Source organism: Pelophylax lessonae (genome assembly GCF_965119305.1).
Source record: "Pelophylax lessonae genome assembly, chromosome: 7".
NCBI lineage: Eukaryota > Metazoa > Chordata > Amphibia > Anura > Ranidae > Pelophylax > Pelophylax lessonae.
The window spans coordinates 268701020-268727366 of NC_138774.1; the positions used below are offsets into that span (position 1 = coordinate 268701020).

Consider the following 26347-nt stretch of genomic DNA (forward strand, 5'->3'; position numbering starts at 1 on the left):
TGAACACTGCGCAAATATGCATTACAAAGCAGTCATAACAAGTATAACAAAAAATTACTGCTTCAAATCATCAGAATGAGTGCAGAAGACCTCAGCCGGTCTTTAGAACATGAGACAACACAAGTTTGGCAATAAAAAAAATAAAGAGGCAGCAACATGTTATAAGTGTAACTATTATACCAGACTATTATCACATATCATTATCCTCAATCTGTGGCTGACATATGATAACAGCATAGCTCCCAACTGTCCTGGATTTCGCAGGACTGTCCCCGAGGGGGCGGACAGGCAGGTGAGCGAGCGGGCAGGCTAGTGAGCAGGCGGACGAGCGAGCAGAGAGATGGCATCATCCCAGAGTGAGGGCGGGCAGTGAGAGATAATGTAATCTCTCTGCTGCCCAGTGAGAGCGGTACTCTGTCACAAGCTGAACAGCGATAATGCAGGGCGGGCGGTAAGAGATGATGTAATCTCTCTGCTCACTCACTTGCCCACCCTGCATCACACCGCTATTTAGCTTGTGACCGAGTAACGCTCTCACTGTGCAGCCGTGGGCAGCAGAGAGGTTACATTATCTCTCACTGCCTGCCCTCACTCTGGGACACAGCCACTGGCAAGTGACAATCCACTCTAGGTGGCAAGTGATAAGCTACATCTGGTGGCAGGCGAAATGGCAAGTGACAATCCGCATCTAATGGCAGGCGACATGGTAAGTGACAATCCGCATCTGGAGGCTGGCAACATGGCAAGTGACAATCCCTATCTGGTGGCAGGCAATGTGGCAAGTGACAAGCTGCATCTGGTGGCAGGCGACATGGCAAGTGACGATCCGCATCTGGTGGCAGGCGACGTGGCAAGTGACAATCCCCATCTGGTGGCAGGCAATGTGGCAAGTGACAATCCCCATCTGGTGGCAGGCAATGTGGCAAGTGACAATCCCCATCTGGTGGGAGACGACATGGCAAGTGACAATCCCCATCCTGTGGCAGGCGACGTGGCAAGTGACAAGTTGCACCTGGTGGCAGGCGACGTGGAAAGTGACAATCCACATCTGGTGGCAGGTGATGTGGCAAGTGACACGCTCAGGGCTCCCACCGATTCTGCATTATGGTGAGTTGAACTATTTAATTTTATATTACAATGTAATAATAGGAATAATGCGCTTCAATCATCCAGACACCATATCAACCGTGGGGTCGTGATGATTGAAGCGCCAACACCAGCCATTGCCCCGACTAACTGCCCGCGAAAAACCGCAGTGCCCCTCCCAAGACTAGACTCTTGATCTGTCCCTGATGCACTCCAGTTTGTAGAGACAAGCTGCCCACCTGATCCACTACATAGCCTAGATCAGTGATGGAAAACCTTGGCACCCCAGATGTTTTGGAACTATACATGATGCTCATGTGCTCTGCAGTGTATTTGAGCATCATGGGAAATGTAGTTCCAAAATATCTAGGGTGCCAAGGTTAGATCACTGGCCTAGATCCACTCCGCACTTCTCAGGCATGCATGTAGCAGAGTATGCTTAAAGTACGCTTTGTGATTTTTACCTACAGGTAAGCCTGTAATAAGGCTTACCTGTAAGATGAATATCTCCTAAACCTGCACCGTTTAGGAGATATTCATCCTGGATGCACCCGGTGACGTCACAGGTGCCTGCACTCTGAAGGTCCACAGCCTGGATTCTAGGTGTAAAGAATATAACTGGATGCTAATATTTATAGGTAAAGTTGATCCAGGGAATATCCGATTGCTTCTCGAGGGATCAGGAAGGAATTTTTTTCCCCTGCTGCAGCAAATTAGATCATGCTTTGCTGGGGTTTTTCGCCTTCCTGTGGATCAACTGCAGGTATAGGATTGTGTATATAGGATTGTATGATTTGGTTTTCTTTACTGTTTTTTGTTTTTTATTGGTTGAGCCAGATGGACTTGTGTCTTTTTTCAGCTCCTGTGCGCATGCCTGGGAGTGACGTCATTATGGCTCCAGGTACTCACACAGCCGGAGTCTGTGAACCCAGAAGGAAGACTGGGGGAAGATGGAAGGCCTCTCAGCGGTGGAGATTTTTGGCACAGGTGTCAAACACAAGGCCTGCGGGCCGAATGAGGCCCCCAAGGCCATTTCATGTGGCCCTCGCACCTCTCATGCAGCTGCAGCACACCCTTTTTCTTTGCCACCACCTTGTCTCAGTAGTCGGCAGCAGAGAGGACAGAGCTCCTTTGCCAGATCTAGTGCTTCTCTGTGCACTTGCAGAAAGGCTTGTCATTGCCCACACCACCTTCAGATCCTGCACCTCTTTGTGCAGCCGCAACACCACCTTGTCTCTGCCTCCCCTAGTCTCAGGATTCAGCAGACTCTGGAAGCTGACTCCAGCCCCCCTCTGGTCCTGCTCGAGGCCCTGTACTTTCTGCTTCCCAGATCCACCTGCATCTTCTTCCTGGCAGCAGCACAAGGTAAGGGGGTGCATTGTGATGTAAGGAAGGGTGGGTGACTCATGACTTCTGATGGTGGGGGGCTCTTGACATCTCATGTAAGAGGGCGTAGGGGTGCTCTGGACATCTAATCTTACAGATATAACCGGCCCTTTGAGGGAAACCATAATGCTGATGTGGCCCGCAATGAAATGGAGTTTGACACAATAAGGTAAGAATTTCATAATGTGCTAATATGCGATGCATACTAGCACATTACGCTATTATAAGAGCCTACAGACAACATTAAATCACTATTATTGTATGGATTGTATTGATACTTTCAACCATACGCATTCATTTTAAAATTTGTATTTTCCAATTTGAGTATACTTTTTCTCCCCTGTGTCTTGGCGTTAGAAAAGTATTATCTCTAAATCTTTTACCTTTGTACAAAAACTTTTGATTTTATCTATTATGTCTCATTTCTGTGGCTGCTATAGTCCGCTATTGTAGGAAACTGAGGCTTCTTTCCGGGATTTATCTAATAGAACTGTTAAATTATTAAAGCTTATTATTCTGCAGTATAATTCAACACAACCCGATGGAAGTGGTGTATAAACTCATGGTATGTGTACACTGCAACACACTCTTTAGATTCGTCTTCACAATCTGACACTTAAATGCACAAATCTATTCTCCGATCTCAGGAATACAATCCAAGAACACGTCTTCCTAAGATTCCGGTGCACTCTAAACACAAAATGCAACCACAGTAATACCAGTAGGTCTTTAGTATGCCTGAATTACATTTTTCTGGAACTTGGAAAGTTCTTTGCCAATGCCCCTCACCAGTATTGAACAGTATTAGTCAGTGTGGCTATGGTTGGTTCTCATGCTGAGCATCAGGGCCGGCCGGTGCTAGACTATTTTACACCCTAGGCAAGACCAGCTACTTGCTCCCCCCCCCCCCCCCCCCACCTCAAAAAAAGAAAAAAAAAAAAGGGAAATGGTTAAAAACTCCTCTATGTCATACCCAGTTACCCTGATCTGATGCTTCCTCCATGTTATGCTCTCATACCTAGTGACCCCCATATTCCTCCATGTCACACCCGGGGATCCTGATGTCCCTCCATGTCACACCCAGGGACCCTGATGTTTTTCCATGTCACACCCTGATACCCCAATATTCCTCCATGTCATGCTGTGATACCCACTGACCCCAATGTTCCTCCATGTCACACCCAAGGACCCCGTGTTCCTCCATGTCATGCTGTCATACCCAGTGACCCCAATGTTCCTCTATGTCAGACCCTGATGTTCCTCCATGTCACACCTGGGGACCCTAATGTTTCTCTGTGTCACATCTGGGGACCCCATTCCCCCATGGCACACCCAGGGACCCCAATTCCTCATGGCTCACCTGGTGACCCCGAACCCCTGTTACACCCGGGTATCCCTATCCCCCATGTCACACCTGGTGACTCAGATTCCCCATGCCACACCTGGTGACTCCGATTCCCCATGGCACACCTGGTGACCCCGATTCCCTTTCATACCAGGGATGCTCCATGTAACACCCAGGGACACCGATCCCCTGTTCTGGGCACACTCACTGGGCGGTATGAAGAGTGGCCCGCACTGATCCTGCTGATTCCTTCTCCCAGGACACTCCTCTCCTGGACCACAGTGCTCAACATAGCTCCAACTGGCTCCTGGTGGAGGGAAAAGCAGCAGAGAGCTCCACACTTATTTAATCGCCAACCTCCTCAGACCCTTTCAGTGTCTCGTCGCTTCTGCTCCAGTAAAGGTTCAGCCCTCCGGTGCCGAGCTCTGGCTCAGGTTCAGCTCTCCTCCGCTCCCTGCTTAATACCGATGTTCCGTGAGAATTACCTACCCGTGAGAAAAACCTACCCCTCGTCACTTCCGGTTCACGGCACTGTATGGAATGCAGCCGTTACATTAAAACAACTGGGCTGCAATACGAATCATCTCCGCTCCTGTGGCTGTCACTTCCCTGCTCTCGGCAAGTAAATATAAAAGCGGCGGCGGGTGTATGAAAACATAAATCACGGAGACGCCAGCCGCTTTTATATTTACTTGCCGAGAGCAGGGAAGTGACAGCCACATGAGCGGAGATGATTCGTATTGCAACCCCGCTGTTTTATTTAACCGCCGCGTGGGTAGGTTTTTTCCACGGTACACCGTCCTATTTCCATACTAGTGCGCATGCGCACTAGTCAGCTCCTCTGTCGTCCCTTTAGGTATCTGGCCCTGTGAGCATGCGCACTGCTGCGCTGCTCAGCTGTTCCTGGCCGGAAGTGACGAGGGGTAGGTAATACTCACGGGGTAGGTAATTCTCACGCTACACCGACCCAGGGAAACGAACGGCTGCCCATCAGCTCAGTGCAGAGAGTCACTTCCTGCCCGGGGTTAAGGCCGCTCAGATCCAGCCAAAGAGGATCATCATTCAGGCAGCACGCTGGTGGACTCACTTCCTGCCTCTTTGGGCCCCCTAACAGTGGTGGAAAGCCAGGGCCTGGTAGTGCCGCACTGCCCAAGACACCTGGCATCTTCCACTGCCCCTTCTTCCTCCCCCACGGCCGCCCCTCCCCTCAGCTCACAAGGATCATTCATGATGGAGAGATAGTGCCGACTCATGGCTGCGCCCCTAGGTGGCAATGCACCCTTGGCGACTTCCTAGTTTGCCTAGTGGAAGCACCGGCCCTGCTGAGCATATACTGTACAATCACAATATATTGCTTTGCCATATTCCCCGAATCTCAAGCATAGGAAACAAATTCACTAGTCCCTGGCAATATTATTTATTGCAGCTGCTATCAGTTCTGGAATGAGTTTACGGAATACAATCACATCCTTTGCATTACATGTTTTTGGGAAGCTGCTCTGCATATTACCAGCAATGCTTGTGACAGTCTTAGAGTTCTGGTCTCCCCCCCTCGTTTTGCATACCAACAATGCTTGTCTATGTGCCCCTTTTGGTTTACTGAAAGAAATATACTGTATATGGTTACATTGCAAGCCCATTCCTAAAATCATAATGTGGGACTCAAAAATGTGCAAGAAATAATCCTCTCTCCTCCAAACTATAACCAATGTCTAAATTAGAAAGATTGTTTATTTTTACTCAAGGCACACTCTATGCATCTCCTGCTGTATACAGCCGTTGCAGCAAATACATTGAAACCAAGAATGAATTTCTTGGACTCAGGATTCAGAATCAAACCTTTTTATTTCGCTAGCAAAAATGGCTTAGCCCGGCTCATGCACGCTTGCTAAGTGCCTGAAAAAGCGTGTACATCACATATATGAAACAGCAGTAACGTCACAGATACATATTTCCCCAACTAGCTTGGCAGTAATACAATACAAATCCTCCCCCTCCCTATGTCTCCTGCACATATGTGTGTAGCAATTACATCCCAGGCCTTCATTCTTATCTGTATTCTAGTTAGTTCTTGGGAGGCTAGAGAGGAAAAATATGAGGGAGAAGGTAGTGGTCTCAAATGCGCAGCTTGGCTGTCATGATCTCTGCAGTACTACAGAATCTACCATTTTGTCTTAAAAGGCTATTTATCCGCAATTTTAGAAGCTTTCCAGGTATTGCCACACAGCCACCAGGTTGTTAAGAAATACAGGCTACAATAGCATTCCAAGGCTCCATCGGTAGCCCATTATAATCCCCAATGAAATACTTTCAGTCTCAAAATGGGTTACCAAGCTGGAGCAACAGGAAAGCACATATTGCTCCATTACAGACACTCCTACCCCTGATCCTCCAATGATGGGGTCCAGGCTTCTAGCAGTTCGCTATCCACTCCAAAACCGTGGCATGTAAACAAAGAAAAAGAAGCCGCCCTCCACTGTAATGAAAATTGCATGAAAGTTTATTCATCCTTTTAGTGCATTGATTGCTACAACGGTTTCACCAGCCACTAACGTATTTAACTCTGTCAAAAGCTTGTTGAGTGAGGATTGCAGGGTGGGAGGACACCTAGAATACAATCTGATGCCATACACCTATATCTTGCAAAAAAATCATCATTACAGCTAAACAACAAACCCCTAGCTTTAGCAAGTCTGTAGTGAATACAGGCGGTCCCTGGGTTACAAACATCCGACCTACAAACGACTTCTACTTACAAACAGAGGGAGACAACAGGAAGTGAGGGGAAATCTACCCCTAGGAAGAAAATGTCAATCTGTAAGAGTACTGTAAGAGTGATCATGGGAAAAAAGGTGTCTCCACTGATGCGTTATCACGAATCCTTGTCTACACAACAATCCAAAATTTTCAAAATCCAATTGTCATAGGGACAGAAAGTGAAGTGAAATCTTCTGAACAGGGGCACAGACAGCAAAACAAATGGTACAGAGGTGTTAACCCTTCCCTATGCTATCCAAAAAACTTAAAAAAATGATTCTTTTGGCTGGGGCTACACTTAAAAATGTACCTGTTCTGACTTACGAATTCAACTTAAGAACAAACCTACAGACCCAATCTTGTTTGTAACCCGGGGACTGCCTGTACATAATTTCAAATGTAGCACCTTCTAGCTAGAGTATATAGTTAGCTGTTAGTGTAGGTATATTGGTTTGCCTGAGAGCCAGCCAGGCCTGGGTTGAATCTGGGTCAGGGTTTTAGGGTTGAGTGACTCAGGGAGGCTGGATGACTCATCTGACAGCTCTTCTGGTGCCTCCCCCTGGCAGCTAGAAGGGGCTGTAATGCATATATATGAGGACCCTGGCCAATCCCCAGCAAAATGGACTGGCAGGGGGCAGTTTACCTCATAAAGAGACATGGGTCATGCCAGCAGGGAGAGTCGGGTGGAAGATGGAAGTGCTAAGGAGGCTGCCGGAGGCCCTCACAGGGCGCCCCCTAGTATGGTGACTAGGGGGTGACCTCGGGCCTGGAGCTCAGGTTCTGGAAGGATCCCCCACAACACACAGAGGAAACCCTTCCTGGAGGCACAGGAGCAAGCGTGTCTGGAACAGTGCGTCTGGGAGGTCTCCTGAGAAGTCACCCAGGTGGGCTGGTGAGTGTTCAGTCTGGGAGGACTGTGGAGAGAGTATCAGTCTGGAGGAATGTGGAGAAGTTTATCCAGAAGGGCTAGTGAAACTGGAAGCTGCAGCAAGGAGGGTTGACAGTGCCTGAACCGGTGTGTTGAGTTATTTTGAGAGGGGACAGTAAATTTACACTGTTATACAAGCTGTACACTCACTACTTTACATTGTAGCAAAGTTTCATTTCTTCAGTGTTGTCACATGAAAAGATTAAATAAAATATTTACAAAAATTTAATGGGTGTACTCACTTTTGTAACATACTAACATAGTTAGTGAGGTTGAAAAAAAGACACAAGTCCATCTAGCTCAGCTAATAAAAATCAAAAGAAAACCCAACCATACAAGCCCATATACACAATCCTATACCCACAGATGTTCCAAAGGAAGGCGAAAAACCCAAGCAAAGCATGATCCAATTTGCTACAGCAGGGGAAAAAATTCCTTCCTGATCCCCCGAGAGGCAATCGGATATTCCCTGGATTGTGAGATACTATAGCTCACCCAGTTACAATACACATCTTCTTATCCACCCTCGTACCTTTCCTTTACCTTCCCTGACTAAGTGGAATCCTCCATTTGTGTCTCACACCCTCCCGCTCCCAGACACTGCAAATCACAGTTCAAGAGTTTCATCAACAGAGGCAGTACCGTCAATCCAAATCGCAGTGGGCAGGACTAGGCGTGATAGGATGCAACAACAACTCATCCCACTATAGTGCAAGCAGGCACAGTCTACATGAAAGTGGCAACTCTGCTCTGAATTCTGTAGCAGTGCAGCATCATTATTACTCCAGGAAACTGCTTTAGGTGAACCTCACGGCCAGGATCAACAGATATTTGTGAAACTTTGCAGAGGGACTGAGGAAAAAAAAAAGTGCAGGTAATACATTTAATATGTGTATTTAATGGGAGACCATAATTCTACTTCAAAGCAACTCTGGTGAAGAGTCTCTCTTTATGTGTGCGGTGTAATATGGAAAATACCAGACACACAACCAATATTCGCCCATGGGACTTTAAATGAGGCATAATACAAAAATCATAAAATGTCAATTTATTGTACAAGGATTGGACACATAAATGTATAAAGTACACATAAAAAATGTTTGGCATATCAAGCCAATAGGGTACATGTAACAATATATAATGTACATCAAGCTGGTATATTTTCAAGTACATAATTTACATAACCAAGATGATTGCAATATGAGAGAGGAATGCATCTTGTAACTCGACGCGTTTCGTGAATACTTTTACTTCTTCAGGAGTGGATGCCTTCAACAACAGAACCCTATAAAACTTGCTTGGAACTTGATAAAACATAGCGTCTCCAAATGGTGACTGATGCTCAGTGTCTGGCACGGGAGTAAATGGAAGGGGACCATAAACACCCAATAGGAAAACCAATGAGGTGGCAAAAGAGAGATCTTGGCTGTGGTGAAAAAAATATCAAAATACCAAAAACCAACCTAGGGTTTGCAGGGGGTGAGTGGTGATTCTCCAACCAAACAGATCATGATCACAAATGAAAAGAACTCTCTGAGGCATTGTACATTTATACCATTCACCTTATAGTACCCATGCTACTGTATTATGAAAAGCATAGAAAGTGGTTTCATTGTCCTACAGTACAGAGTGCAATATACGGCCATGCATTGACCCGTGTCATCTGATCCGAGTCCTAGAAGGAAGACGATGACATAGCAAATTAGTTGACTAATGACTGGACTCTGCACCCATCCTGTTCCAACTGCACTCTCACTTACATGATAGCAGTGCAATTACACATGTCCTTTTGCCCTTTCATGCCTATTCAGTTAAACAGTGCAAATTGCAAGAGCCCAACCACAATTCAGTCAGACTAGTCTACTTAGTTTAATAAGTACGATGATTGGTTGCTATGGATTACCGCACTTTGAACAGTCATTACACTTTGGACTTTATTAGTTAGGGCCGTGTGAGTTCCTGAGTTTTCACACTGTTTGTGCAGACATGAACTCGTTCACAAGGACAATTAACACAAATAGGTCAAGAAAATAGCTGTGCAATACATAGGTTTATGTGCAATCAACTGTATTTGTAACACAAATATCTGCATTGTATGTCTTATATACTCTGTAGCTTTTGATCCCTGAATTAAATATTTTATCTATAAATTTTCATTATCTTACAGAGGGTCCCGTGCCTGTACATTATTGCATGAGATGGAAAAGTAGGGCAAGGTTCAGCCCTTGCCCCCTACAACTATCTGTCCCCCCCCCCCAACCCCTGAAGGACAAAGCAGAAGAGACCATTGTCTACCTAAAGAGACCTGTTATCAAATCATTCATCTTAACAAAAAGTTTATCAGAATGGATGCATTACATTCACACAGTGGCAGCTGGTGCTCCTGTGGCTGGGGGGGCGGCAGAAGGACCAAACCATACCCCCCCCCCCTCGGACCACACCAGCTCGCACACCATACCACCCCAGTCGCCGGCTCACTCACCCTGAACTGATGTGGAGGGCAGGCAGCGGCGGCGGCTTCCCTTGCGTCTCCTCCTCCTCCTCCTACTTGGCCAATAGCATGGCCTCTGCTTTCAGCCAATCAGGAAATGGGTCTCAGGACCCGCTTCCCGATTGGCTGGGAGGAGAATCAGTGTGATAACAGTGAATATTCCCACCCTTTTTTGAAGCCTATTAGAGCCTCTGGCTCTAATCACGCGCTTAAAAAAAAAAACCCATTGCAATCCATGCGTCTGGCACCCTGCATGTAGATTAGGGACGTATGGATAGGGGGGCGGCGCCCCATGCGTCCCCAATGGATGGGCCGCCACTGCATTCACATCAGTCCCTGCCCTCAAGAAGCTTACAATCTAAGGTCTCTATCTGACATGCATACACACATACTAGGGACAGTTTAGACAAGTACCAAATTACCTACCAGCAGGTCACTGGAGTGTGGGAGGAAATCCATGCAAGCACAAGGAGAACATGAAAACTCCATGGAGGCAGCATTTTGGTTGGGATTTGAACAAAAAGGACCCCAGTGCTGCAAGGCAAAAGTACTAACCACTAAATCACATAAGAAAATATGTATTGTATGTATATTGTATGATAATATGTAATATTGTATGTGGGTTTTACCTGTAATAGCCTCTCATGTGGCGACATCCAAAAGCCCTAAGACTGCTGATAGGCAGCACCATCTTGGATGTGATGTCAGCAGACTCAAAGCCATCACTCTATAGTAGCCATTCTCAACCAGGGTTTGATGAAGCCCTGGCGTTCTAGAAGTTGCTAGAGTTCCTTGAGCTGTGGTTGATTGACCTTCCAATTGATGGTGTGTATTCCAGGGCCATCACAACTTGTAGAGTGAGCTGCATAACACCACTGACCCACCAATAAGCTGGTTTTATCAGCGGTTCTCCCAGAACTGCAAATTATGTGAAGGGTTCTTAGCAGGTAAAAGGGAAAAGTGGAAGGCTTTCTAATGTGGTTCTGCAACTGGTGAGGTGTTGTTTATATGACGACATGTAAGATAGGGGCCACCAGCAACACACTAAGGCCCCGTTCACATAGCAGCGACGCTACTTCCCGGGGCGACCTCCGAGGTCCGGCCTGCACAGACTTCATAACACTGAAGTCTATGACGGTCGCTCCGGGTCGCCCCAAAGAAGCTCTGGACCCTTTTTCTAAGTCAGATAAGAACGGGTCCGCAGCTTCCCTATGGAAGGCGACCTACGGCGACCTGTGAGGCGACCAGGTCGCCTCACAGGTCGCCCCAGTGTGAACGGGGACTTAATACAAAACGGACAAGCAGACTTCAAGTGATAATAAAGTCTGTTTTTTTTTTTAAAATAAACAAACATGTTATACTTTTCTCCTCTGTGAAGTGGTTTTGCACAGAGCAGCCCTGACCCTCTTCTTCTTGGGTCCCTCGCTGGCGCTCCTGGCCCCTCCCTCCTGCCAAGTGCCCCCACAGCAAGCAGACAGGGAGCCACGGCCCCCTCTCTGACTCACTGACTTTGATTGACAGCAGCAAGAGCCAATGGCCCCCGCTGCGGTGTCTCAGCCAATCAGGAGGGAGAGTCCTGGATACCAGAGTCTCTTGTGCTACATGGCTGGATTAGATGGGGCGCAGGTAAGTATTAGGGGGCCTGCTGCACACAGAAGGTTTTTTTTAATCATAGAATGCATTAAGATAAAAAACTTTCTGCCAACCACTTTAACCACTTAAGCCCCGGAAGATTTTACCCCCTTCCTGACCAGGGCCTTTTTTGCGATTCGGCACTGTGTGACTTTAACGGACAATTGCGTGGTCTTGCGACGCTGTACCTAAACAAATTTGACGTCCTTTTTTTCCCCACAAACAGAGCTTTCTTTTGGTGGTATTTGATCACCTGTGCGATTTTTACTTTTTGCGCTATAAACAAAAAAATAAAAAAGAGCGTCAATTTTGCAAAAATAACAATATTTTTCACATTTTATTATATGAAATTCCCCAAAAAAATTTTTTAACATTTTTGGCCAATTTGTTTTCTGCTACATATGTTTGGTAAAAAAAAAATGCAAAAAGGGTATTTTGATTGGTTTGCGCAAAAGTTATTGCGTTTACTAACTAAGGGAAAGATTTCTGTCATTTTTGTTGTTTTTTTAACGCGTAATGGCGGTGATCTGCGATTTTTTTTGCGGTACGTACTGCGATATTGCGGCGGACAGATCGGACCCTTGACTGACATTTTTGACACTTTTGGGGTTACCAGTGACATTACTACAGTAATCAGTGCTATACATATGCACTGTTACTGCAAAATGACACTGGCAGGGAAGGGGTTAACTTTATTGGGGAAGGAGGGGTTAAGTGTGTCCCTAGGGGCGTGCTTCTTACTGTGATTGGACATGGGTACTGGTGTAGGAACAGTGATCAACGGTCCTACATAGTAGAACCGTATGATCACCATTCCTACACAGGGGAGAACGACAGGCGGCTTGTTTACATCAGCCGCCTGCCTTTCTCCCTTCACGGCGGACGATCGCGAGTGACCGGCAGACATCGGGTCCGCCGGTCACACGCACGGACTTCCCAGGGAACGAGCCGGGGCGGGCGCGCCCTCGCCCGCTATTGGCTCACAAGCAAGTGACAGGCTAGTGACGTACCGGTACGTCACTTTGCCTGGCCGGGGCTGACCGCCGCAGTATATGTACTTGCGGCGGTCAGCAAACGGTTAAGCCTAGTACACACTACAAGTTTTTTCCTTTAACCTAGGGGGCTGAACCAAAAAAGCCTGACAACTCAAGTCGGAGCCACTGTACTAACAATCTGATCGTAGTACAGCGATTTCCGCTGCTGTGCAATTGTGTTCTGACAGGAGGACAGGGGACGCAATACTCCAGTCAGCATTCTCAGCCATTGGATAAGAGTACAGATCGGAAAACAGTCGGCAGACCTTTTTCGGTCATGCCCCTTCAACAGAAGCGGGCCGAATGGCCAACTTTTGTCGGACCGGCCGAAGTACAAATGGCCGAATGTTGGCCGGTTTCTATTGAACTGCCTGTTGCTGCTCGACATTCAGCCCGCGTGTACTTGACTTTATTGATGCTTAGGTTGTCAGCACACAATTTGCCTCTTACAGACTTGCTGCCCCAGGCCAACTGGGGAATAGAAATATTTATACAAGTCACAGGACAGGCTCGGAGACATATCAAGAAAGTCTCTTATGCTATGATGACAGAGAAACATATCTGCAGAGTATATGTAAAAAAATGTATCTCATCTTTTTTTTTTTTTTTACATAAATGCCCTGTTTTTTTCACTTTAAAATTTTTTATTTTTTTTCCCAAAAAGCTTTATTGAACAAAGTACACAGTAGAAAAGGTAAAATTCTAAATGTATTGATTTTCTGGTATCATGCACACCCTTTATTTGGGTGTGCATGATACCAGAAAATCAATACATTTAGAATTTTAAAGGAAAAAAAAAACAGGGCAATTATGTAAAAAAAAAAAAAAAAAAAAAGCCTGCACCAATACCTAAAATTAAATTTAAAGTAAACTGGTCAGAATAGTAAAATAGGAGCTGCCATTGCTCTTTGCACATACTTGGTTGGCTCTATGTCTTATAGAAGGAGGTACATGGAGGATTAAATGGTATTTTACTATCTGCCCAGAGTACAGCTCTAAATTTATGTATGTCAGACACATCTGTTTTTAAAAAATACACAAAGTTTAGTATAACACACTAGTATTTTTTTTATTTTTTTTTTAGAGGTAGGAGGTTTTTATTAAGTTTATACAAAAAAAATACAACAATCAACAGTGGCACATTAGTAAAGCCGGCCATAGACAGTTAGAATCTGGGCCGATTCAGCAGGAACCAGAGGAGATTCAAACCATATATAGGCAGGCTGAATGTATCGGAGTTGATTGAGCGATCAACTTGGATACAACCAATCTTCGGATTTTACATGCCATTATTGCCAGCGGCTAATATAGCGGCTAGCAGTATTTACAGTGTTCTCCCGGTGGGGGCGGCCTTCATGGTTGCAGGTGTAATGGAAATTTGTACATCCTGTATATTATTGTATTCTATTTTGTATGTATGGCACACTGCATATTACTCATTGTGCACACAGCACTAATAAGGTTTTCATTATATGTTTGCATTCTTTCGGAGTCCTGATTAGAATTAGCCTGCCTATGTTACGCCCTTTGTTACCATAAAAGTACAATTGTAAATATTAATGCGATACCTACGTAATCATGTGTATAAAAGCCTTCAATTGCGTCAAATTAAACAGAACTGTTATTTTGGAAAGATGCGTGTGTATCATTTTGTGTCGGTTCCCTACTGCAGTAGTTATTAATTTGGAACCACTAATCAATATGAGGATAGGAGTTGCCCATATATAAAATGTTCAGAACACAGGAAAGAAAATCACTCCATCTATGGCTGGCTATAGGTTTAATGGTTTATATCCTATTACCTATAGGCTGTTGCTAAAAATCATCCCTGCATAAAAATCATCCATGCATAAAAATCATCCATGCAGTGTTTCCTTCATAGCCGGCGGATATTGTCCTGTCCTGATTGGCTATCTTCTGATGCTGTGCAGGTTAGCAGCAGCCGCTTGTTGGCAAATACCAACTGTTCACTGCATTTTATTGTGTGTGTTAATGCCCAGGAGTGTTGAGGTCAGGACTTTATTTCTTAGAGAATAAGTGCAGGAACTCACTCTGAGTCACCTCTCTTCTCCACCCCCAACGTTCCTTGGTTCCACCCCACCCATTACTGCCCTTTTAGAGAATACAGAACCAAGTATAATTTTTGTGGTGATACTATTACTAAAGTAATTTGTATGGAATTTGTTAACAAGAAAAGCAATAAAATAGATTCCTGTAGCCAGTAACAGTATAGCCCCCCTCCAGCAACAACAGATCCCTCTTAACAACAATAGCCCACCCGAACCAACCCCCCCCCCCCCCGGCGACAATAGACCCCCCGGCAGCAACAAAAGATCTCCCCACAGCCAGCAACAATAAACCCCTCTCAACAGTAGATCTCCCTCAGCTAGCCTAACCTAACTGACCCCCCAGCAATATAAAAGACATACCCCAGCAACAATAGGCCCCTACCAGCAACAATAGATCCCCTTGCAAAAATGCTGTGTTGTCCTGCGTTGCATTGCACTAAAATGCAACATGTATGCATTTTAATGCAATGCAGGTTGACACAGCATTGTTGTGTGAACAGGACACCGGAAAAAAAATATTGTATACTTATCAGTGGCGGCTGGTGCTCAAAATTTTTGGGGGGGCGCAAAAAGAAAAATGTAATAGGTATTGCTTTGCGTCAAAAAACGCAGTAAAAAATTGCGTGACTTTGAAGTCATGGTACAGGCATGGCACAGGCGATGGTATAGGCATGGCACAGGTGATGGTACAGGCATGGCACAGGTCATGGTACAGGAGATAGTATATGCCCCCTTTCAATGCAGAGACCAGTGTACATGCCCCCTTTCAATGCAGAGACCAGCGTGCGTGCCCCCTTCAATGCAGAGTTCAGCGTGCGTGCCCCCTTCAATGCAATGAACATTGTGCTGTGCCCCCTTCAATGCAATGAACATTGTGCTGTGCCCCCTTCAATGCAATAAACACTGTGCTGTGCCCCCTTCAATGCAATAAACACTGTGCTGTGCCCCCACAATGCAGAGTTCAGCGTGCATGCCCCCTTCAATGCAACTGTGCTGTGCCCCCTTCAATGCAATGAACAATGTGCTGTGCCCCCTTCAATGCAATAAACACTGTGCTGTGCCCCCTTCAATGCAATAAACACTGTGCTGTGCCCCCACAATGCAGAGTTCAGCGTGCATGCCCCCTTCAATGCAACTGTGCTGTGCCCCCTTCAATGCAATGAACATTGTGCTGTGCCCCCTTCAATGCAATGAACACTGTGCTATGCCCCCTTCAATGCAATAAACACTGTGCTATGCCCCCTTCAATGCAATAAACACTGTGCTGTGCCCCCTTCAATGCAATAAACACTGTGCTGTGCCCCCTTCAATGCAATAAACACTGTGCTGTGCCCCCACAATGCAATGAACACTGTGCTGTGCCCCCACAATGCAGAGTTAGCGTGCATGCCCCCTTCAATGCAACTGTGCTCTGCCCCCTTCAATACAATAAACACTGTGCTGTGCCCCCTTCAATGCAATAAACACTGTGCTGTGCCCCCTTCAATGCAATAAACACTGTGCTGTGCCCCCTTCAATGCAATAAACACTGTTCTGTGCCCCCTTCAATGCAATGAACACTGTGCTGTGCCTCCTTCAATGCAATAAACACTGTGCTGTGCCCCCTTCAATGCAATGAACACTGTGCTATGCCCCCTTCAATGCAATAAACACTGTGCTGTGCCCCCTTCAATGCAATAAACACTGTGCTATGCCCCCTTCAATGCAATAAACACTGTGCTGTGCCCCCTTCAATGCAATAAACACTGTGCTGTGCCCCCTTCAATGCAATAAACACTGTGCTGTGCCCCCTTCAATGCAATGAACACTGTGCTATGCCCCCTTCAATGCAATGAACACTGTGCTATGCCCCCTTCAATGCAATAAACACTGTGCTGTGCCCCCTTCAATGCAATAAACACTGTGCTGTGCCCCAACAATGCAGAGTTCAGCGTGCATGCCCCCTTCAATGCAACTGTTCTGTGCCCCCTTCAATGCAAGGAACACTGTGCTGTGCCCCCTTCCATGCAATAAACACTGTTCTGTGCCCCCTTTAATGTAATGAACACTGTGCTGTGCCCCAACAATGCAGAGTTCAGCGTGCATGCCCCCTTCAATGCAACTGTTCTGTGCCCCCTTCAATGCAATAAACACTGTGCTGTGCCCCCTTCAATGCAATAAACACTGTGCTGTGCCCCCTTCAATGCAATGAACACTGTGCTGTGCCCCCTTCAATGCAATGAACACTGTGCTATGCCCCCTTCAATGCAATGAACACTGTGCTGTGCCCCCTTCAATGCAATAAACACTGTGCTGTGCCCCCTTCAATGCAATAAACACTGTGCTGTGCCCCCTTCAATGCAATAAACACTGTGCTGTGCCCCCTTCAATGCAATGAACACTGTGCTGTGCCCCAACAATGCAGAGTTCAGCGTGCATGCCCCCTTTAATGCAATTGTGCTGTGCCCCCTTCAATGCAATGAACACTGTGCTGTGCCCCCACAATGCAGAGTTCAGCGTGCATGCCCCCTTCAATGCAACTGTGCTGTGCCCCCTTCAATGCAATAAACACTGTGCTGTGCCCCCTTCAATGCAATAAACACTGTGCTGTGCCCCCACAATGCAGAGTTCAGCGTGCATGCCCCCTTCAATGCAACTGTGCTGTGCCCCCTTCAATGCAATAAACAAACACTGTGCTGTGCCCCCTTCAATGCAATAAACACTGTGCTGTGCCCCCACAATGCAGAGTTCAGCGTGCGTGCCCCCTTCAATGCAACTGTTCCGTGCCCCCATCAATGCAGAGTTCAGCGTGCGAGCCCCTTTCAATGCAGAGCGCCACAGCATTGTCCCCAATCACTGCAGAGCGCCACAGCATTGTCCCCCAATGATTGCAGAGTGCGCCACAGCATTGTCCCCAATCACTGCAGAGCGCCACAGCATTGTCCCCAATGATTGCAGAGTGCACCACAGCATTGTACCCCAATGATTGCAGAGTGCCACAGCATTGTCCCCCAATTATTGCAGAGTGCCAGCATTGTCCCCCAATGATTGCAGAGTGCCAGCATTGTACCCCAATGATTGCAGAGTGCCAGCATTGTACCCCAATGATTGCAGAGCGCCAGCATTGTCCCCCAATGATTGCAGAGTGCCAGCATTGTCCCCCAATGATTGCAGAGCGCCACAGCATTGTCCCCCAATTATTGCAGAGTGCCCACAGCATTGTCCCCCAATCAATGCAGAGTGCAGCGTGCTCCCTTCAAACTTACCTGGCGGCGGCGCGGCTCAGCTTCTTCCTCCTCTTCTGCGGCGGGTCCTTCTCCCTCGTCTCGGTGGCGGGAACTGGCGGGCGGCCACTCCTCTTCTCTGAGCGGCGGTGACGGTGAGTGACTGACGCACGCACCGGCCCCGCCCCCATTGCGACGTCAGCGATATCCTGGATGATGATTGGTCCAGGCTGGAGACTGGACCAATCACAGCCAGGATATCACGAAGGTGGGGGTGGCCAAGCGCTCTTTCCTGCGGCCAGGTTACGCCCCCCAGAAGGCAGCCAATCGGCGCCTCTTCTGGGTCGTAAACCCCACCCCCCCTTTAGTCACCACATTGGCCGGCGAACCGATTTTTTTTTTTTCCGAACTTTATTCTTTGTCTTCTTTTTTTTAGGGGGGCGGCGCCCTGGCGCCCCCTATGCACGGGCCGCCACTGATACTTATATTAGTTTACCCATCTACTGTCCAGAGAAGTCTGGCCAGAAGTGGACTTCTTGGAAGAATCATGGCTAAAATGACATAGCTCAGACATGGAAACAAGGCTAAGAGACACAACTTTGCACGAAAACATAGGAAGTGGCGTGCAGAAAAATGGCAGCAGGTGCTCCGGCCTAATAAGTCAAAATTTGAAATATTTGGCTGTAGCAGGAGGCAGTTTGTTCATCAAAGGGGTGGAGAGCAGTACAATAAGTACTATCTTCGGTGTAAAGAAGAACAAAAAGTCCTGGAAGTGATGGTTTGGCCCCCACAGAGCCCTGATCTGGGTATATGTGAGGGCTTGCATCCACTTTAAGCTGGCCATACATTATACAATACTTCTTATTCAATGTCCTTTAGATTTACCATGTAAGGGTCTGCCGGATTGCATACAAATTGAAACTATTCTGTTTTGACCGCATAATATATGCTTTTGGTAAATCAAAAGAAAAATTGTATAATGTATGGCCAGCTCTATACTAATTTTTTTTTTGGTTGAAAATGTAATCTTTATTTGCATAAAAGATATACAAAAAACAATACTTTTGTCGGGGTACATTCTCCCCTGTACTGCGACGCAGCGCATAAATACACTACATTACAATACATTTCCGGTCATACTAATAAATACATTCAATCACATACATTCATTCTGCGGTATGATGCCTGATGTGGTGTGCGGAGTAAGGATACCCCGAGCCATCACATCATGCATGACGCCGCAATACCCCTATAAGCATGAAACTAAGAAACGTTATCTATACGTAGCATGAATCAATCAAACAATATTACATTTCAAAAAGCAACAGGTGTGATAGGGGAGTGGGAGAGTGGGGTAAGGGGAGGGGAATGAAATCACAGGCCCGAAGCTTTATTGAATGGACAAAGACACACAAGGGAGAGTGGGGGAAGGGGAAATCTTCAGACCTCCTCTTCCTCCATGAGATCCATCAGGTTATAGTCTCTGAGCAGACTGTGAACCAGTCTGCGACAGTCCTCAATGGACATCCTCTCCCGCTGGTGGATAAGGCGCTTTCTGGCGCACCATAAAGCGTCCTTAAAGCAGCACAACACCCGCCAGGCGTTGTCAATGTCCTCTTGGGAAAAAGTCCCATGAAAAAGTCCATTCAGCACAGCAAAATGTGTGATGGCAGTCTGTGGGACAAAGTCTCTCAGTTCAGGTTCCAAGGCCCTCAACAGGCTCTGTGCAAATGAGCACTCCCAGAAAACGTGGTAAGACGTTTCCTCATGGATGATACAAAAGGGGCAGTGCCTGTATCTGCACAAGTTTCTGGCATGCATAAATGTCCTGAGTGGCAAACCCCCCTGGACAGCCATCCATGCCAGATCTTTATGCCTGTTGGTGAGTCTCTTTGAAGAAACATTCCTCCAGACCACTTTGCAAGTGGCTGAAGGGAGGCCTGGAACAGTCTCAGCAATGTCCGATGCTCTGATCAACTTGTAGATAGTTTTTGGCTTCCACAAGTCGGGCTTAACTCCATGCAGCCCCAGCTCCTTGATGAACTTGAAAGTGTCCAAGTAGTACCAAGGAGTGTCCCAGTTGTAGGGGATGGAGCTGTCCCATTTGTCCCATCCAAGGGACCTCCAGAGAGGCAGGAGGAAAAAACGGGACATGGAGTTGCCTCCAGAGTCCGAAGTTCTGTCAATCAAAGTTCTGCGGATGCAGTTGCAGGCAAAGAACACCCCCAGTAACGTTGCGATGTCGGGCACGCCCTTACCGCCCTTGAGGGGTTCCTTGAACATGACTGCTCGCTTCACTCTGTCCATCTTGGAGCCCCAGATGAAGTGGAACACCGCCCTGGTGATGGCCTTGCCGGTGTTGACCCGGGGGGGCCAGGCCTGGGCGAGGTACTGCAACACAGGGAGGATCTCGCTGCGGAGTACCAGTGTTTTCCCTTCGATGGTGAGTTCTCTGAGGCTCCATAGTCCAAACTTTTGTCTCATCTTGGACAGTCTCTCCTCCCAAGACTTCAGGGCTGCGCCCTCAGCTCCAAACCAAACTCCAAGAATTTTGATGAAGTCCGCCTTGATGCTGAAAGGGATTGATGCAGAAGAAGGCAGGAACCACTTTCCGAAGAGCATGATCTCTGACTTCCCGCAGTTGACTTTTGCCCCTGAAGCTTTGCCGAAGTCCTCACAGGTCTGGACGAGCGAGTCGATGGAGCGCTGGTCAGCACAGAACACCGTTACGTCGTCCATGTAGAGTGAGCACTTGACAACCCTTCTGTCCGGTCCCGGTGCGGTGATCCCTCTGATCTCTGGGTTCTGTCGGATGCATTCGGCAAAGAGCTCTATACAGCAAACAAAAAGCAGAGGTGAGAGAGGGCAGCCTTGTCTGACCCCAGAGAGAACAGGGAAAGGGTCAGTTTTCCAGCCATTCACCAACACCGTACTACAAATGTCATTATACATCACATTCACATACGAACAAAACATGTCCCCAAGACCAAACCTGCGCAGAGCTCTGCACATAAACTCATGGGAGACACGGTCAAAGGCCTTTTCCTGGTCAAGACTGACCAGGGCCGCGTGCACACGGCGGCCTCGAATGTACTGGACCGTGTCCCGGACAAGCGCGAGGCTGTCCGCAATCCTGCGACCAGGAATGCCGCAAGTCTGATCCGGGTGGATGATCTGTCCGATGACAGATTTCAGCCTGTTGGCCAGAACCTTGGCGAGGATTTTGTAGTCCACGTTCAAGAGAGAGATGGGACGCCAATTTTTCAGATCCCCTCTCTCCCCCTTACGCTTATACAAAATCGTGATCATCCCCTCCCTCAGCGACGGAGGCATTGTGCCCTCCACCACCATCTCCTCGTACAGCTCGAGCAGGTCCGGGCCAACGAGATCCCACAGCGCTACATAGAGCTCCGCTGGGAGACCGTCGCAGCCCGGGGTCCTGCCTTGCCTAAAGGATCTGACGGCAGAGTGCAGCTCCTCCAGCGCCAAGGGGGCGTTGATTGCCGACATACCTGCAGGATCAATTTGGTTAGTGATACCTGACAAGAACCTGTCGGCCTCAGCCGTATCTGTTTCTTTCGGGGAGTAGAGGTTGGTGTAGTAGTCGCTGACAACTTGCATCACAGCCTCCTTCCCCTTCTGGAGTGTTCCGGTCTCGTCCCGCAGCTCAGACAAGGGAGTGTGTCCTGAGTGGAGTTTCCTGAAAAAGAAAGAGTTACATTTCTCACCTTTCTCAAGATTCTCCACCTTGGAACGGAAGACGAGGTGCCTGGATTCTTCCTCGAAGTGTCCTTTCAGGCTCTTCTTGGTGTCCTCCAGGTCCTGCCTAACGTCCCAGCCGCAGTGGTGAAGGTCCTGCAGGGACTGCATCTGACGTTGCAGTCTCCTGAGTTCCCTCTTCCTGGCACACACTTGCTGGCGTCCCCTTGCCTGAAAGAAGCTGCGTAGCTTGACTTTCACAAACTCCCAGTAGTCACTTACCTTTCTGAAGAACCTCTTGTCCTCCTTCCAGGTAATGTAGGCCTCCCTGAGTTCCTCCAGCAGTTCCTCATTTTCCAGCAGGGTACCATTCAGCTTCCAGGAGCCCGGACCGGGGGCAAAGCCCTCGCCCAGGTCACCCCGAAAGTGAATGGCCCTGTGGTCAGAGAAAAAGCAGGGGACCATGGAGAACCCGCGATGTCTGACTGTCTTGGAGGTGAGCACGAAGTCTATCCTAGAACGCACGGATCCATCAGGACGGCACCACGAATAGTTCACGGAACCTTTCCCTATGGATCCCACGGCGTCCTTCAAGGAAGCCTCCGCGATCATCTCCTTGAGCAGCCTAGACGTGGTGTCGAGCTTTGCGTACATGCTGGAGCTGCGCCCATCCTCCTCAATCGGACAGTTAAAATCACCGCCGATTACTACTGCCCTGGTGGTGACGAGTTGGGTCCGCAGGGTCTGGAAAAGCTCCAGTCGCTCATTCTTATCTGGGGAGGCGTACACGTTGATGAGCCTAACTGGCTCTCCCGCCCACGAGCCGTCTACGACCAAAAGACGGCCACAGACGAGCTCCTGGACGGAGTCAACCGTGAAACGACCACCCCTGACAAGAATGGCTACCCCTGCAGACTTACAATCGACACCCCCGGACCAGTAGGAGGGACCATGGGTCCACTGGGAGGACAGATGAGTGTACCTCCTCGAGAAGGGTAGGGCACACTCCTGAAGCATGTAGACATCACTCTGCTGTGTGGAAAGAAATGTCAGCGCCACCTGTCTTCTAGACGCATCCTTGATGCTCCTAACATTAATGGAAAAGATAGAGATCTCTGCCATCATGTAAAGGAGATGAAGGGGCTAGTTAGCAGGTGGGCTGAACTTACCTCCCCTGAGGGGGGGGTGGTTCTTCCACTGCCTCTTGCGCCTGTCCGGTGTCCTGGTTCAGGCCGCACTCCTCAAGGACGCTGTCCATAAGGTCTTGGGTGAGGTCAGTCTCTGGGGGGGCCAGGTCCTTACCTACCTGCATTTCTCCTTCGTCTTCCCCCGCAGACTCGAGGTCCTCGAGGTCCTCCACCACTGGGTCCAGTCCAGCGATGTCATTTTGCTGGGCCACGGTGGGCCGCTTGGTGGGTTCTTCAGTTGTCGGGCTGTCTAGGTTCCGTTTTCGGCCTTTGCTGGTGGGGGGTGGGGTGGGGGGGGCGGTGGGCAGGGTGGGGAAGTCCTCCATGGAGGACAGGGCGGGGGGGGGCTGGGAGGGGGGAGGGGCAGGGGCAGGGGCAGGTGAGGTCACCTCCGACTCAGGGGGGTTGGGGAGGGATGGGTCGGAGGAGGTGGTAGGGGCCTGGGGAGGGGGGGACTCACCAGTGGCTTTCCGAGGTTCCTTCGCAGTCTTTTCCCCTGGCTTCTTTTTCCCAGCGCTGTCTGGGGCTCTGCCCTTGAGCAGGGCTCCAGCGTAGGACCGGGATCTCTGGGGGCAGTCTCTGTAGACGTGCTCAGCCAATCCGCAGAGGTTACAGGTCTTGGACCTCGGGCAATCCTTGGTCTCATGGCCTGTAGCCCGACAGAACCTGCAAGAAGGTTCCTGACAACCAAAACTTACGTGACCCTGCATGCCACACCTGCGACAGGTCTGGGGCATGTCTGCGTAGTAAAGGAGTCCTGCGGAGGCTCCCAGAGAGAAGCAGGGCTTCAGGTGTTGGAGATCCCCCGAAGGCTCTCTCCTTAACCTGCAAGAAACTGCCCACTTACCTGTCCAGAAGCCGTTGACATCGAGGATTCGGACTGGGTCTTTGGCCACGATGCAAAACCTCTGGAGGTAGGTAGCGATGTCTTTTGCTGGGGTATGGGGATTCCTCATGGACACCGTCACCCGCCTTTCATCCCGTTGAATGGGAGTGTTCGCAACAAAGTTGCGGAAAGGGGAATCCGGGCCACAATTCTTCACTGCTTCCCAGTACCTTCTACAGACCTGTAGGGACACAAAAGTTATATAAAATATACCTTTCATGAAGGTCTGTACGGACAGGGTCTCCGCCTTGCTGAACCCCTGCTCGAGGATCATTTTCTTGCCAAAGATTTCCGGGGTCATGTCGGGGGTTCTTCCATCCACCTCCTTCAGCTGCAGCACCACTGTCTGCCTCATCCAGGGTTCCAGGGTAGGAAGCCCGTCTGCGGACCTGGTTGGCCTTGCTGAGCCCGACTGGCTAACGGCCGCCGGGGTGGGGGTGGAGGTTGAAGCGACTTCTCCCGGAGTCTTGGCAGAAATGGCGGAGACATGTTTCTTCTTCCCAGTGCTCTTCCCCATGACGGAGGAGTTCGTCGGTAGTCGCTTCAGGAGAACTTCGGCGGCTTCCTTCTTATTCCTCGGCGTCTTCACTCTTTTGCAGCCTTTAAAAAGGCCCTTGTGCGCCTACTGCCCGAAGGTAGTAGCGCAGAGTGGGGGGGGGAGGAGGGAAGATCGCAATCTCGTTCCTTGTGGGGGCTAAGCCTCTAACCCAATAGCAGCGAGTAGGTGAAGCTGAATTTAATCAACGATCCTACAAGGCCGAGCAGAGGGTACCCCACAAGGACCAAATGGCTTGGATAGATACAAATGTTTCTCAACGTCCTAGCCGTAAAGCAGAGACACCCCTAAGGGCTAAAGTCGATACTACACTTGATCTTAGCCAAAAGGCCGAGAAGCTCTATACTAATACAAGATATGAAAGTTGCAATAACATTCAAATACACTATTTGAGGAATAGTGCTCCTTCAGTGAGCTCCTTCTCCCCTCCTTGCTCATGTTAGGGCTGCCTTTTCATACTTGGCATTCATTCAACTAACATCAATGGTGGCTTTATCAGTAAGCAGAATAGTGTGTATACTGAAAAGATTGGAAAGAGAAATGGTTCTAAAGCAGAGTGTTCATCTACCAACTGAGATTTACAGTCGCAAAACCCCATATTGAATGTACAATATATAGATGTGTAAAAAAATTGCATAAATTGACAGCACCATTTATAAAAAAAAAAATAATCAAATAGTATACAAGCATTTTATTAAAATGGACCTTGCATTTTACAGCACCAAAACCTAAGCCCTATATTGTTGCAAGTTTGGGGCTGCATTTCTGCAGATGGAGTTGGAGATTTGGTCAGGATCAATGGTGTCCTCAATAATGAGAAATACAGGCAGATACTTCTCTATCATGCCATACTATCAGGGAGGTGTGTGATTGATCCCAAATTCATTCTGCAGCAGGACAACGACCCCAAACATACAGCCAATTGTCATTAAAGTGGAACTTCACTCTCTGAAACATCTTTGACTTGTCTTAATCCTGATGATGCTAGCATTAGTAAATAGATAGGAAAGTATATTGTATTTACTTGTTTTAACCTTTATTATTTTTATATTTCTTCAGTTGCTTCATGGTTTCCAGGCCTAGGTAAATGATGTCAAACTTCCCAGGAGTCCTCAGGTGGGGAGGATGGGCTTTCTCAGCTAAGCACATCCTCCTGCTTTCATGCCTGAGCTTAGGGGAGATGGATTCCAGGAAGTAAATGCTAAATTAATCATCTGCCCTTATTCAAGAGGGCCATGGCCAGAAATGCTAGGGGGTGTTTTTCAAAGTGATGTCCCAACAAATAAAGCATGGAGACAAGGATGGATTTGGGAGTTTGTTTTGAATATTAAAAATGAATTAAATAGCATTTTGGATTGTGGTGCTCAGATGCAGTGTAGTTCTGCTTTAAGAACTATCTTTAGCATGCAAAAGAACAAGAAGTCCTGGAAATGATGGTTTGGCCCACGCAGAGCTATAAACTCAACATCATCGAGTCTGTCTAATATTACATGAAGAGACAGAAGGATTTGAGGCAGCTTACATCCACAGAAAACCTGTGGTTATTTTTCCAAGATGTTTGGAACAACCTACCTGCCGAGTTCCTTAGAAAACTGAGTGCAAGTGTACCTAGAAAAATTGATACTGTTTTGAAGGCAAAGAGTGGTAACACCAACTCATTTGGATTTCTCTTTCTATTCTGTCAATTGATAAACTATTAACACCAGTGGCGGCCCGTCCACTGGGGCGCAGGGGCATGGCCCGTAATCTACATGCAGGGCGCCGGACGCATGGCTTCCAATGGGGTTTTTTTTTCTTTGAAGCACGTGATTAGAGCCAGAGGCTCTAATAGGCTTCAAAAAAGGGTGGGCTCGGGGTGCAGAGCACTGTGCCCTGAGCCCGCCCAGTTGTGTGACAATATTGAATGAATATTCGCTATTATCACGCTGATTCTCCTCCCAGCCAATCATGAAGCGGGTCCTGAGACCCGTTTCCCAATTGGCCGAAAGGAGAGGCCATGCTATTGGCCAAGGAGGAGGGAGGAGATGCAGGGGAAGCCACCGCTGCCGGTGGAAGCCGCAGCCGCCGCCTGCCCTCCGCGTCAGTCCA

At 48.0% G+C, this 26347-nt stretch overlaps 2 protein-coding genes across 2 annotated transcripts; both read right to left on the reverse strand.

Moving 5' to 3' along the window:
* Nucleotides 1-19371: 19371 nt before the first annotated feature.
* On the reverse strand, nucleotides 19372-22242 carry LOC309560613 (uncharacterized protein; the record flags this gene model as incomplete). The annotated part of the gene is made up of 2 exons (XM_082264236.1): nucleotides 19372-20762; nucleotides 21660-22242. 2 exons carry the CDS (start codon nucleotides 22240-22242, stop codon nucleotides 19372-19374), a joined length of 1974 nt encoding a protein of 657 aa, XP_082120362.1.
* Nucleotides 22243-22871: 629 nt separating this feature from the next.
* On the reverse strand, nucleotides 22872-25996 carry LOC309560614 (uncharacterized protein; the record flags this gene model as incomplete). Its single annotated transcript, XM_082264237.1, has 3 exons — nucleotides 22872-22880; nucleotides 23303-24084; nucleotides 25915-25996. The coding sequence occupies 3 exons, from the start codon at nucleotides 25994-25996 to the stop codon at nucleotides 22872-22874; spliced, it is 873 nt and encodes a 290-aa protein (XP_082120363.1).
* Between the last annotated feature and the right edge of the window lie 351 nt (nucleotides 25997-26347).